The sequence below is a fragment of the Scomber scombrus genome, chromosome 2, assembly GCF_963691925.1.
Source record: "Scomber scombrus chromosome 2, fScoSco1.1, whole genome shotgun sequence".
Lineage (NCBI taxonomy): Eukaryota > Metazoa > Chordata > Actinopteri > Scombriformes > Scombridae > Scomber > Scomber scombrus.
This window is the reverse complement of record NC_084971.1, coordinates 27,838,611-27,853,009: the sequence shown is the minus strand read 5'-3', so window position 1 is coordinate 27,853,009 and position 14,399 is coordinate 27,838,611. Positions and strand designations below refer to the sequence as shown.

Here is a 14,399-nt window from a genome sequence, read left to right as displayed (position 1 = left end):
TTGTGCAAAAGTTTGGCGGCAGCTTGGGTGGCAAGGTATTTTTTAAGAGTGGATCAGCCCCTGATTGTTCATGTAGCCTCCGGAGCCACTATCAGAAGTGGGCTCCCTAAGAGCAGGCCTCGAAGAGACAGGAGCTAAAACGACCTGTTTCAGTCAGAGGATGGAATGAGGGGCTGCATAAAGGGCCAGTATCAGATAAATAAGAAGTTTTATATTTATATTATTTTTCCAGCAGAGCCCCAGAATATAAATATAGACCTGGAAATATTCATGATACATCTTCTTTAGGTACTGTCTATTGTCTCTATACATTCACTTTAATAAACATTGTGGGATTATAAAGACAGAAAAGATCACCAGTAATCTCTCATGACAGCAGCTCAGTTTTTGATAGATTCTAAACATGTTTTGAAAAGTATTTTCAGTGACTGACTCTTCCTCTCTGTCTTCAGGTGAGTCGCCTGGACCCTCACTCGCTGGAAGTGCTCCAAAGCTGGGATACAGGGTTTCCTAAACGCAGCGCAGGGGAAGCTTTCATGATCTGCGGCACCCTGTACGTCACCAACTCCCACCTGGCTGGGGCCAAGGTCCACTTTGCTTATCACACCAACTCCTCCACGTACGAGTACACCGACATCCCTTTCCACAACCAGTACTCCCACATCAGCATGATGGACTACAACCCCAGAGAGAGAGCACTGTACACCTGGAACAACGGACACCAGGTCCTCTACAACGTCACACTGTTTCACGTCATCCGGAGTGACGGATAGATCGACACGTAGAGAGTGGGAAAAAAAAGAAAAGAAAAAGAAGGAGAGAGGAAGTAGAGACGGAGGAGATTTAAGGGTATTACAACTTACAACACACACACACATAAAATGACCAACTCGTCAAAAAAAGAAAATGAGCACCGTCTATGTTTGAATTTGAATGTTTTCTGGACTGTGAGAGCTCACTGAGCTAATTACTAGACACAATACACAGCTGTCGAGCGTAAGTTTAAAGGGTCACAGACAGGAGTATTCATCGAGGTGGAGATGAAAATTAACTGCCTCCTCTGCTACAGGAACGCTGAAAGAAGGAAGTCAAGACAGTTTGAGCCAATCCATATTCTGTTGCATTTCATTCCACTCGTGTCTCTGAAGTGATTTTTGGAAGCTGAGATTGAACTGTTGGAAAAAAAAAAAAAAAAAAAAATGCAACTCGTGAACTGAATTTCAACTCTCTTCAAAACTCGACGGCGGTGGAGATCGAATGGAGATATTCTGGGTTTGTGTGTGATGTGATCGTGGACGTGTTCAGTCAGCATGGATGTTCATTCAATAAACCTTACTGTCAAACTTTACTAAGACTCTGCTGTCTTGGAGAGTGGAAAGGTGTTTTTAATACAAACCTGTGTGTCTGTATTCGTCTGTGCATGTGTGTTCTGCACAACAGTGGCTAAAACAGAGACATAACATGGAGAGTTTCTCAAAGTAAACAATATTTAATGCTAAATATTGACAGATCTCTTTATATCATTAAATGGATCGGTGTTAATTGTGAGCTTTCTTTGTGTAACAATGTCTTTTTCATTGGCTCTGATTGATCGCAGCGGTGTTATGGATGAGCGGAGCACAGGAGAGACAGTGTTTTGAGTCAAACGCAGCTGCAAAGGTTAACCCACTCATTATTATTTAAGTGGCTATTATGAGCTGAAAGGGGAAGGCAACATCCCCAGAGAGGAGTCGATAAAGAGACCAACAAACACTCACAAAAACACACACACACACAATGACATTGTAGGTCACAGGTAAACAGAACACATACTGTACACACACACACACACACACACACACACACACACACACACACACACACACACACACACACACACACACACACACACACACACCACAGATGTACAGATACAAAGAAGAAGAAGTGGGTGTAACTAGGTGTCGAGGATGCAGAGTTGACGCTGAATCGATGAAAAGCGATGGAGAATGATAAAGAAGCTTGGCTATGTAGGGACCTAATTGTGGAGACATCACAAATGGCTATTCTGTTGCCATGGCGACTGCGATCATGTGTCTTACTGCCTCCAGTGCGGGTCACTGCTTAGAAAAACCAGACATGACTCCTCATCCTCCACCTTTTCTTTATTAGAGATATTTAATTAATGGAATGATGAATAAATGTAACTCCTTTAAACAGACATATTAATGAACTGCATAGCTCAAGGAATAATTAACTTTCACATGTCAATAATCTGTGCGGTTCACAATATTTGAAGGCATTTTAAAGCTTTTCTCAGCCTGCCTTGTTGAATCTCTCTTCAGTATGTGATTTCCAGCAACGGCCCTGAGATAGAACAGGTGTGAAGCTGCTGAACCCGTTCATTTCCTCTAACACACACACACACACACACACACACACACACACACACACACACACACACACACACACACACACACACACACACAATTAGTTGATTACAACTAGGATAATGTAATGCTCTTTTAATTACAATGGTTATATAAACACCCTAACAAGGTTTTATTTCTTGCATCGAGGTTGTAATGAAAAGAAGTAAAAAAGTAAATGATAAATTGCTCATGGGGCTTTTACCCCAAGTGCTTTACAATGTTTCTGCGGCTCACACACACGTTCACACACCAATAGTGACAGGCTACCACGCAGGGTGCTGCCACAACCATCCAAAGCAATTTGGGGTTCGGTATCTTGCCCAGGGACACTTCGAGTCAGGGATCGATCCACTGACCTTCTGATGAGTGGACGACCTGCTCTTCCTCCTGAGCCACAGACGCCTCAGTCAAGAACTCAACTTGATTGACAGAACTATTTGAAAAGAAACAAAGGTACGTTCACATGAGCTTTCTGTTCAAAAAAGTTGCTCCTTGATGCTCCTCGAAAGAAAGTGTGTCTGTGTCGGTTGTGGGTTATGAATTAATATTCAGTGATACCAGAAAGGAAAAAGTGTATGAGAGTGATGCTACAATTTATAGGCTTGTGGACTGAAACTGAACAAAACAACTAAACACAATTTACACTGATTCTGTTGGTCAAACATGCTGTTTGATTGATTTTTTTCCTCAGCTGTACAGACTTCAATTATAGTGAACGGAAGACGAAGCAAATATTGACAGGATGGAGATCTAATATCAGTGCAACTTAAAGCTGCACGTTAAGAAACACAACGCTGACCTTTTGCCTATTTATTTATCCCGCTGATATGAAGCATCTTTTATATTCATGTTTCCATCCACTTGATGAACGTAAGTCCAATATTCACTCTCCTTTTAACTCCGTTCTGGGCTGCTAAATCCAGTATCTCCACCAACTAAGTTGCAAACTTTTTCTGACTGCTGTTTAGCTGTTTTTGTTTTGGTTGTTACTCAAAACAGCTATCCGATACGTCTAAAAATGGTCCTGAAGAGATCATGAGAGTGAACCAAAACTTTCAACTTGTGAGCTGTAAAATCAAAGCCATCAGCTGAAAGATGCTAAAATGCTGTGCAGAGATAGGACTGAGCCATACGTCAAATCAACTTGATTAATCCAAATGTTTGTTTTTAACACAATGTGTATAATGTCTATAAATCATGAAAAGTTATTACAATATGCACAAAAGCCAAAGAAAGTAACTTGAATGATTTGCTTGCGTTTTGAGTCATGACAGTCAGTGGCCACACACAGGATTGCAGTGAAAAATCCCCTTACGGCCCTAAAAGCATTTCCCCCATAGACCAGAACTGTAAACAAGGTAAATTATGACTCTTTTTACTATGAATTTTTGATCCGTGGAGGTTTAATATTTGTAAATCTTTATTCAAGCCGAGAAAAGTGATTTAAAGATCTATGACATCATCATAATGTAAAGTCTACGGGCGGAGCGGGAACCGGCAGGGGCCAGCAGGAGAAACACCACTGTGCATGCTCAGTTGGCTACATAACATGAAAGCAAAACACAGAATCTAGAAACCTTGTTTGGCGTATGCTCCAGGTGAGTAATTCTTATTGGACTGAATAGGCACCATTTTCAGTCTGGTATACAGCTCTTGTAATACATTAATGCTCTGGAGACTGGAGTGACTCCAGGTGGCTCGCCGTCTCTGGTACCTCATATCCAAAAAAGTTATATTTTATTTTACGGTCATATCACCCAGCCTGAAGCTGAGGTTAACTTCAGAGTCAGGTGATAATTCTCTGTGGTAAGTCACTTTGAGAACTCCTTTCATGTACATCATTTGTATGTCATTTAATCCATTGTTAATTGCTAATAAAACACTGGTTCCAGCAGCTCTTAATCTTGTAATGTTTTCAGCATCATTACAGATTCCTTTCAGGTATATTAATCTAAAATTAAAATACATTTTTGTTGCACCATTAAAACAGATTTCAAGATAGATTGAACCCAGCAATTAATCATCAAGGATAAAAAATAATGAACAATTACAAATGCGTTTACATGCACACTAGCCTGGTTATGTGTTGCTCATGTAAACACCTTATCCTGGTTTTGAGAAACCTGGATATACTATCTGGAGTACTTTGACAGAAACCAGGATACTGTGGCATTTAAACACCTAATCCAGGTTTCTGTACCATCTCTTATAGTGGCTGAGATGATGAGAATTAAAGGCACACCTGCAAGCAAATGATCAGAAACGTGGATACTGTTATGATCGTATAGGGATATGAATAACCAGGTATTTCGCTTTATCTTATTAGTTAGCTGTGTTGGGTTAATCAAGAGGAATTTCCTTGGAAGAACAACTCCATGTAAACTCAATTAAATATTAATTTTTTATTGTAAGATATTTCATATATGCTGCATTGATTTCTTGTCTATGTGTTCACTGACTGATGATTAAAATACACCTTTAGATTAGCATCTTAAGTATACCCATTGAATACTGTCTCAATTTTCCCTAATTGATACCCAAATTGCATGGCTCTTTTCCAGGAAACCTCTCAAGAAATTATCAAGAAAATTACCAACCTGTAATTTTGTGTTACATTAAAGTCCAACAAACAACGAAATTAACCAATCCACCTGCTTCAAAAAAAATAGTTGTGGAATGGATTTTTCTTACACTGGCGTCTCATTGCAGCATATTGCACAGAGTCAGACAAAGGTCTGTTTTTTATGTAATTCTGTGTTACATAAAGGTCCAACAAACCACAAAATTAACCCATCCATCCACTTTTCTTTGGTGTTTTTGATGGACTCTTCTTACAGTAGCGTCTCATTGCAGCATATTGCACATGGTCAACCATAAATTCAGTTTTTATGTAATTCTGTGTTACCTAAAGGTCCAACAAACAACAAAATAAGTCCATCCATCCACTTTTCTTTGGTGTTTTTGATGGACTCTTCTTACAGTAGTGTTTCATTGCAGTGTATTGCACAGTCAACCAGTCCATTTCTAGTATTGCAGCTTGTGATGTTATCCTTGCAGACAAGTTACATAACAAGTTGGCACACATTTTGACTCTCGCTGTCTGACACGAGTGAACATATTGTTGGATTTTCTTACACAAACACAAACTCTATAGACTCCCTGAGAATTTACTGCGATTTCCCTCCATCCCTCTCCGCTTTTATCGCTCTTCTTCTGTCTCTCGGTCTTCTTTATTTGCACACCTCCCTGCTGTCTCTTGGCGAAGCCCCAGTCTGTTTGGCACAGTCCCCGCTGCAAGGTTCCCTTCACTCCATCTATCACCATCATTGGCTCCGATTTTCTGCATCGTGGAAACACTCCTCCGGAAGGCCCGCCGGAATTCCACACAGGGATTTGCTGTCACGCACACACACACACGCTGTGCACAAAATGTTGCTTGCTGTGAAATAGACGCTGGATATATCATTTTTACCCTTTTTATTTATTCATCTCTATCTGTCCGTCTATCCGTTGGCTTTTTTCTCTCTCTCCTGAGCGGATATCAGCCTGATGAATAATTTACTGCTGTTAAAAGAGACCACCTGAGGGAGAGGAGGAAACAGAAAGAGGAGAGGGAAAGTGAACGAGGAAAGATTAAAAAAAAAGAAAAGAGGTTAGGGCCTTTGGTTGAGAAATAAAACCCTGATATGGGAGAGAGAGGAAAGAGGAAGAGTGCTATGCGTAGCGTAAACATACACCGATGCAGAGCCAGTGCAGTAGGAAACACATGGCCTGTGATCATGTTTAATTAATAATTGAGAGATGAGGGAATTAAACAAGGACACAGTGCTGAAAGAGAAGCCTGGGAGGGAAGCGCGGGTGGTTGCTAGGAGGAGGTCAGAGAGGTGGCTGATAGTTTGCTTTGCTCTCCTTTGTTGAATGTGGAGAGAGAGAGAAAAAAAGTGGTGTAAATGAGAGAGGATGTGGGGGTCTGAGAGAGAAACAGAGGCATCAGGTTCTACCCGGGCTCGTCTGCTGTGCTATTAATAGCAGTCAGTGCACATTGGGGAGAGGAAACCAGCCAATTAGAATCAAGCTGCACTCCCCATGGTAAACCCTCACTCACTCATACACTCACACAGACACACATTTATAGAGCTGTCACGCTTGCCGTTGTCTTTGTCACTTATTGTCACCTGGATCATTTCTTCAGGGTCCTCCGTGGGAAGCTGATAACAACCCTCGCCGCTTTTCGGGGTTGATTGAGCTCTGTGCAGGAGTGTTGCTGCAAAAGTCCCTCCATCTGAGTCTTCTGAGGCTGCGATGCACTTGGGGATTTTGTGGTAGGGGTGATGCAAAGCAGCAGTGTTCTCAGCAGTTAACTCAGTAGTGTTGGTACACACAACACTAAGCTTTGCACATTGCGTTGGTTTCATGAAGTTTAATTAAAGTCAAAAAATCAAAACTGCTTCAATGATCCTGGGCATAGATTCTCCAAGTCTCTAATGGACGAATGAAAGACATTGTTTTAAAAAATATATTCTCCCATTTTTAATGATTCTGACAGTCTGATGTCTGACCCCCTCGAGCTGTTACTTGAGGCTAAAAACAAAGCGGAAGTACCTAAAAGTGAGATGCCAATGACAGCCACTAGATGCTAGCTCCGATTGACTCCAAAAGAGATCTTCTAGTAATACTGTGTCAATATTTTCTTTCAACAAGCCATTATAGCCTAAACTGCTAAATAAGTATACTGGTGGTCATTTTGGAAATGTTTTTCTCTGTTAATATGATTTGAAGATTTACATTAGCTTTAATGTCTGCCATGTGGGCATTGTTTGACAGCTGGCTCATCTGCTGCTCTCCCGGCTCTGGGACTCACACTGAGTTGGACTTTTGTCACAGTTTTGGTAAGTGTAACGTTACTTGGTTAGCACAATTTAGCTAAAGTAGCTAATATCAGCCGAAATGTAGCTACATGTGCCAAGGCAGCAGGGCATGTTTGCAGAGCGTGAAAACCAATATTCTTCATTTGGAACATCCTGCCTCTAAACAGATAAGATGCGCAGAGTATAAGCAGAGGTGTGTGTTCCATGCCGTCCCCGGTAAGATCCGCTACTGGAAGGAAAGTCCAACAGTGTGTGCAGACAGTGCAGGAATATGACAGCAGCAGGAAGACTCCTATCATATGAACACATGATTTCATTTTTAAAAATTAACGCGTTATCCTCAGCCCTTAATCGCATCGCAATTAACGCGTTAACGCTGACAGTTTTTTTTATATATATATATATAAGCTGACAATATTTATATATATTTTCTGTCTGAAATTTAGCTTGCAGCAAAACTAGACTGTACATTGTTTTTTTTATGTGCACGTTGTTAACAAAAGAGGAAAAATATACTATTTTGTGTGGCGAGAACTTTTTTTGTTTTGCCGAGTTATTTGACGGTAAAGGCATTCTTACTTTTGTACTTCAGTACATTTCAGAGCCTGTACTTTCTTACTTTTACTTGAGTAAAGGAGTTGAATCTACTACTTTTACCAGTCTTTTTTTTTTACACAAGTATCTATACTTCTATTTAAGTACAGCATGTGAGTACTTATCCACTTCTGAGCATAAGCAGAAACTCCATGTGGGCTTCAAACCAGCTCCAATGAAAACCAGTGGGTGACAAATTCAAATGGGTTGATCTCTGACGTAGGGATGGGAATTGAGAGCCACTTCTAGTTTAGGATTATCTGAGCCATCAGAATCGTATGCCGCTGAGTTTATAAAGTCCTCTTATCAATTCTCAGGTGTTTGTTGTTGACAGAACAGAAAAGGCAGAACTCATCTGTGAGGGCAGTGTAGCCTCCAGACTGTCTACAGTGTGCACACACAAGTTATCTTGAGCTATCTTGTAGTTTATCTTAAAAAACAGCAGCAGTTGCAAACATGTTTTGATTTAATGCCTAAATAATTGAGAGAACAATGTGTGCAGTATACTGTGAACTAACATCAGAGGCTAGTTAGAGGCTAACGTTAGCACACACTGCAGCAGAGAGGCATTATCCAGCTTCACAGCTGGATAATGCTAACGTTAATCAGCGAAGCATCCACCTCCCCCTCATTATATTATTCTCATATAGGCAGGAGACTTTAAGATGCTTTCAAATTAATTAATTAATTCATTAATGCAGTTAAATTTTGGCTGCGGTCCATTTATCTTACCTACAAGTTGTTTCAAATATTCATCAGCATGCAAGGTAGGTCATTGATAAACAGTGAAGATAAACCTGTGTAGGCCTACTTTTTTTTTTTATAAGGAAATCGATAAAGAATGGGACTGATACACAGAGTCTATAATGGCATTAATAAAAGGTTATCAATTCCCATCCCTACTCTGATGGCTGTGAAAGTCGAAGCATCTGACTCACATCATTTTCACACTCATTAGACCTTTCAGTGAGCCCTCGTGCTCTGTACTGTACGAAACATATGCATATCTTTTCACCTCTCTGTACTTGTTAGACAGAATCAAGATGACTTAACATGAGGATGTCAAAATTCAGGAGTCAAGGTCAAAGTAGAAATTTTAATGTATTGACATTCTCTCCATAACCTGGTACTTTGTGCAGTGCGTTAAAAGTGAGCTCCTTCAGCACTCTGCCACTCCACACCATTAAGACATCTGGTCAAGGCCACTTTAGAGAAATAGCCGCTAACAAAGCTGGTGTCTTTTTGCCTTCCTGGTTTATAAATCATTGTTGGATGCCCTCTGCATTGTTTCTTGTGGTGTCTTTACAAAGTTAGAGGCATAAAAGCTTGATTGCATGTATTTAAAAAGAAAAAAGACACTGCTTTTTGGTTCGGATCAGTAAAATCAACATACTAATGTCAAACCTGCCAGAGTTGCATGACAATAAACACAAACCCCCCAAAGTCACCATTTTTTTTGCATTACTCGTGATGACAGTTAAACACAAGTTTGAATTTGAGAAGCAATTAAATCTAAATGATGGTGTATAAATGTAAATGGTTTGCATACATAAAATAAACTACGCACAGCTTGCAAAGCAAAATGGCAGTTTTCATTCTTGTGTTTTGCATACAAATATGTCCTGCCTGCATCAGCTTAGAGGACACGTATTAATGCAGTGGATACATTTTCAGATTATACCACAAAGAGTCCAAAAATAAAGTATACTAGTTCACAGATTTACAGAACCAGAGAACAAAAATGAACAATTCTTATGAATTATTGATATATATAATAACTGCAATCCATCTGGACTTATTTCAACACTTTTGGTAAACAAATTGGCCAATTTAAACACATCAAAACTATCATTAAAAATCTTCTTGTAAAAATGTAATGCTTTTTTCATTTTTCATGAAAACAATCGACGAGAATAGGACTTTTCCTATTTCCAATTTTCCTCCTGAATATGTTTGAATCTGACTACCTTACTAGCACAAGAAGCAATACCAGATCTTAAGGTCTTTGGCTGAGTAATGTTGTTACTGTACTGTAAGAATCAGTTAGACATGTTGGGTTTCTTGGGAGAGTTAGATGGGAAGATTAACACCACAGTTTACAGTCTTTGTAGTAAGCTCAGCTATCCAGCTGCTGGCTGTAAGATCATCATCTTCTCATCTAGCTCTAAGCAAGAAAGTGAAAAAGCGTATTTCCCAAACTAACTACTGCTGGCTGAAATTTTTTTAATATCCAAATAAAATGTAACTTTATTATCCAAAGAAATGAATGTTTTGGATGGGTTGCCAATCAGCATCATCCCTTAACTTTTTGACTCCTTTTACGTTTTCTGCACATATGTTACACATGTTACAAATAATCTGCCGGAGGAAACCCTAACACAGGTGTTCAATACTGGTGAGGAACACAGACATAAATAATGTGATTATGCATATGAATGAAGTTTAAGTGAGCAGAAACACTCTGCCTGCAGCAGAGTGGAGATGATCTACTTTGTTGTGAACGTTTATCCCCAGTCGCCGTGGTTCCCTCTCAGCGCACATTATTGATTCTTGGCATTACTCCATCTTCGCTACCTTCCCTCTTGTTCCCTTTTCATCCTCTAATTTGATCTCCCTCCCTCGGAGTTTCTCTTCATTGAGATGCCGTCCCCTTCCCCACATCCATCAGAGCATCGCCTCCCTCTCCCACTCCTCTTATCTCATTACTCTCTCTAATTAGCCCCAAACGAGCCCGTAGGAACCAATAACGTGCCTTCACTCACGCATATCAATGAGACACACACACAGACACATCTGTAATGTCATGTTTGATTTGTGTGTGTGTGTGTGAGTGTGAGTGTGTGTGCGTGTGTGTGTGTGTTACTCACAGTAGTTCCTTTGATATTTGGATTTGCTGATATGGCCATGAGTTTTGGCAGACTTAAGTTTGTTTGATTATGCAAGAGAGAGGGTGTGTCTGTGTGCGTGTGTGTCTGTGTGCGTGTGTGTGTGTGCATATGTGGGTGTATGTGTGTGGCACTTGTGTGGCCAGCTTGTATCTCAGTTGGACACGGGAAATGGGTGTTTCGTCATAGGAACAGATGATTGTGTAGCACACTGTCCCAGGCAGAACTCTGTACAAGGAGGTGGCCTGTACATACGCAAATACACACGTACACACACACGTATACACACAAACACACACACACACACACACACACACACACACACACACACGAAACCATGCACAAACAAGCAAACAAACAAGTGCAAATTCATTCATGCATATTAACTGTGAGTCACACCAACGCTAATGAGATCATTTCTTTCTTTTATATGTTTATACACCTATAGACTGAGCAAATGTACAGTTATTTATTTTTCTTAATGCAGTGCTTTGACATTATAGTGATATTCAGCTTTAATTGGAGTGTATCGAGTGCTGTGTTCAAACGTGGCGAGAGGGTTTATTAGTCAGTTGTGTGTGACTGAGATGGGAAGTAACCAAGGCACAGCTGCAAGTGCAGCTAAACAAACACTCATACATAAAAGATGAGTTACTATTCCCCCCTCTCACTCACTTTCATACACACACACACACACACACACACACACACACACACACACACACACACACACACACACACGTACACGTACACACACAGAGACACATAAACACGCACACCCTACTATATCTATAAGTGTTTACCTGAGTTTATTGACTAATCTTCTTTTTGTAGGATTTCATTTACCAGCTCTCTGTGTACCCAGGAACTGGACAAACAAGCCTCCTCAGGTCCACTTGTTAGTTTAACCCTATATGGATCTGTGCACCTGTGTACAGTATGTGTGCATCAGTGTTTATTTCTGTCCTTCCTCTCCTCTGGCCTCAGTCTGTCTGAGAGCACAGAAAAATACCTCTAGGTGTTTGTGTTATCACTCAGTCACTCTGCTATGAATCTGTGGTCGTGTGTGAAATGGCTTATTAGCCTCAGTTTAGCCTGCTGGTGTGTAATTAACTGCAAACAGGCATATCATGACTGTGTGTGTGTGTGTGCATGCGCAGGTCATGGTGAATCAATAGTATCTGTAGGGTGAAAGAAAAGAAAATCTTTCATCTTTGCCTGCATCTTACAGCTGTATCTGTCTCTGTCTTTTGATTTGTGAATGTCTCTCTGCTTATCTATCCACCCTGCATGCCCCCATCTCCCCCACCACAACCCTAACCTCTTATATACCCAGAAGCAATGAGTGACTTGAAGGGCAGGGGGTGAAAACACAAATTAACCACAGAGAGCGAGTGAGTGACAGAGGCAGAGAGGAGAAGGAAACGGAGGGATAGACCATGTAAAAGAGATGGGAGAAAGAGATTGTCTCCGATATCGATCTGGTAATCCGCTTTGTGCTCTCTGGCGATTTTAATCTTCCTCCTATACAAGATGAGGAAACGCAGGGAAAGGGCAAGAGAGAGAGAAAAGGTGCACGGGGGAGGAAGGGAGGAGGGAGGGAGTGGTGGAGAGAGGATGGAGCGAGGAGGAGCAGTGCCATCCAGTGGTGCAGAGAAATGCCTCGACAATGAGGGTTTCTCTTTGTTATTTCATTGATAACATATGTTAATGTGTGCTCATGCGTGCTGGTTTGTGTGCTAAGTAAGATAGCTGCTCATCCATTACGATACCCAAACCACCTTTCAGCCCTCGGCCATTTGGCTCAGAGCTAAATGGCGAACATATGGTTGCTCTGACACACTCTGACCTTGATGTTGTGTTTTGGGAGTAAATACACACTTAGACACCAATGAAACACATTTACACAAAATATGCATTTGCAAATCTTTTGAAATAATTTCACAATGTGTTCTTCTTCTTTATTTTGATAGGAAAATATTCAATCATATACAATTACAGATCATTAATACACCACAGTATAAGACCGCTCCTGTCTATTTTTGGCTTGAGGCTGTTTTTTTGTATTTTAGACACTTCATAGCCGTTTTTCACTGCAGGAACTTGAAGATGCAGTGTGTATAATTTAGTGGCATTTAGCAGATTGGACTTGGCAGAAATTAAATGTAATATACATAGGTATGTTTTAATTAGTGGTTAATCACCTGAAAATAAGAATGATTGTGTTTTCGTCACCTTAGAATAGAGCCTTTTTATATCTATGTAGGGAGTGGGTCCTCTTCCATGGGGTCCGCCATGTTGCACCACCATATTTCCACAGTAACCCAGAAGGGACAAACCAAACACTTGCTTTAGAGATGATCTTTCCTGCTTCACATAGGGAAACCACTGTAGGTTCCTATATGGGTCAATGACGTGACTATGACATTTTCAGTCTAACTGCATTTTTTTCAGTTAGAAAAAGGTTTAAATTGATTTTAAAAAAAAAATACCATATATATGTAGTACCTTTCCTTTATATGTACTCACTTTAACTTTTCAAAAACCCCAAGTTATTAGTAATTTTTCTGTTATTTAAAGTGACAAAATATCATGTGGTGCGACCAATAATACCAATAACTGTATTAAATTCAGAGTCAAATATCACTTTTAATATTAATCACTGATACAGTACGCTTAACTGAATTGTATTTTTTAAATTTTTTCAATCATTTTTAAGCAATTTACAGAAAAAATAAGTCTTACATACATTTAAGAAGGCAACTGTGACATTATAGAACATAAATATGAGATTATTATTTACAAAAACTTAAAAGACATGCAAATAATTTGTTTCGAAACACTTAAATTCATTTATTTTAAGATAGATCATGGTCGCTCCACATGACTTTTTTAAGGTCAGTTCTAATTCATCGAGATGGAAAAACACATAAAACACCTAATTTACTATTTTCATATGTATTTATGTGTACTCAACCTTTCTTAATGTTTGAATTACTGCAATAGATATTCCCATATTTATTATTTTTAAATAAATCCTTATACGTCATTGACCCATATATGCTTGGAAAGGGAGGGGGAGTGAGAGGGCAACCTCACTGCTAGGTGTCACTAAATCCTACACACTGCAGCTTTAAAGGGCTAGTATTGAAAATAAGAAAAATCACCTTTGGAATAGATTAGAGTGATGTTGGGTGCCCTTATGTGCTGTAAAATTATTCAGCTCTATCTCCTCTGTCTTTTTAAGTTGTTTGAAATTTTGAAAATCACTGCTCAAGAAATAGCGGCTTTGTGGCAGAAACCGTTAGTCTGTCACATCAGAAAGTCAAATCAATTAGGCTAGGCAGTTTTAGCATGAGCCCACCACTGCCCTGCGCTACACTGAGTCGTACGTAACTTCTGTAGTTGGACTTTGCATTTTAACCGGATGTTCAGCAGCTAAAAAGTCTTTACAGCCTTCCAGAGGATGGAAACTTTTATTGCTATTATTTTATTATCTATTGTTTATTCAGGAAAATTGAGTTCATATTTATACAGGATAGAAAGATATACAGTATATGATAACATCCACAGTCCAATGACAGTAAAATGTCACATATAACAAAGAACTAGCGGACATGTATACAGTGATAAAAAGGCAA

At 39.8% G+C, this 14,399-nt stretch overlaps 1 protein-coding gene across 4 annotated transcripts in view; it reads left to right on the top strand.

Moving 5' to 3' along the window:
• LOC133995321 (noelin-2-like) overlaps window positions 1-773 on the top strand; it is a 30,077-nt gene extending 29,304 nt beyond the window's left edge. For all 4 annotated transcript variants that reach the window (XM_062434687.1, XM_062434678.1, XM_062434695.1 and 1 more), the window contains one exon: window positions 453-773. In XM_062434687.1, the coding sequence (XP_062290671.1) occupies window positions 453-773 (321 nt within the window). The remainder of the gene's footprint in view (window positions 1-452) is intronic.
• Window positions 774-14,399: the final 13,626 nt, after the last annotated feature.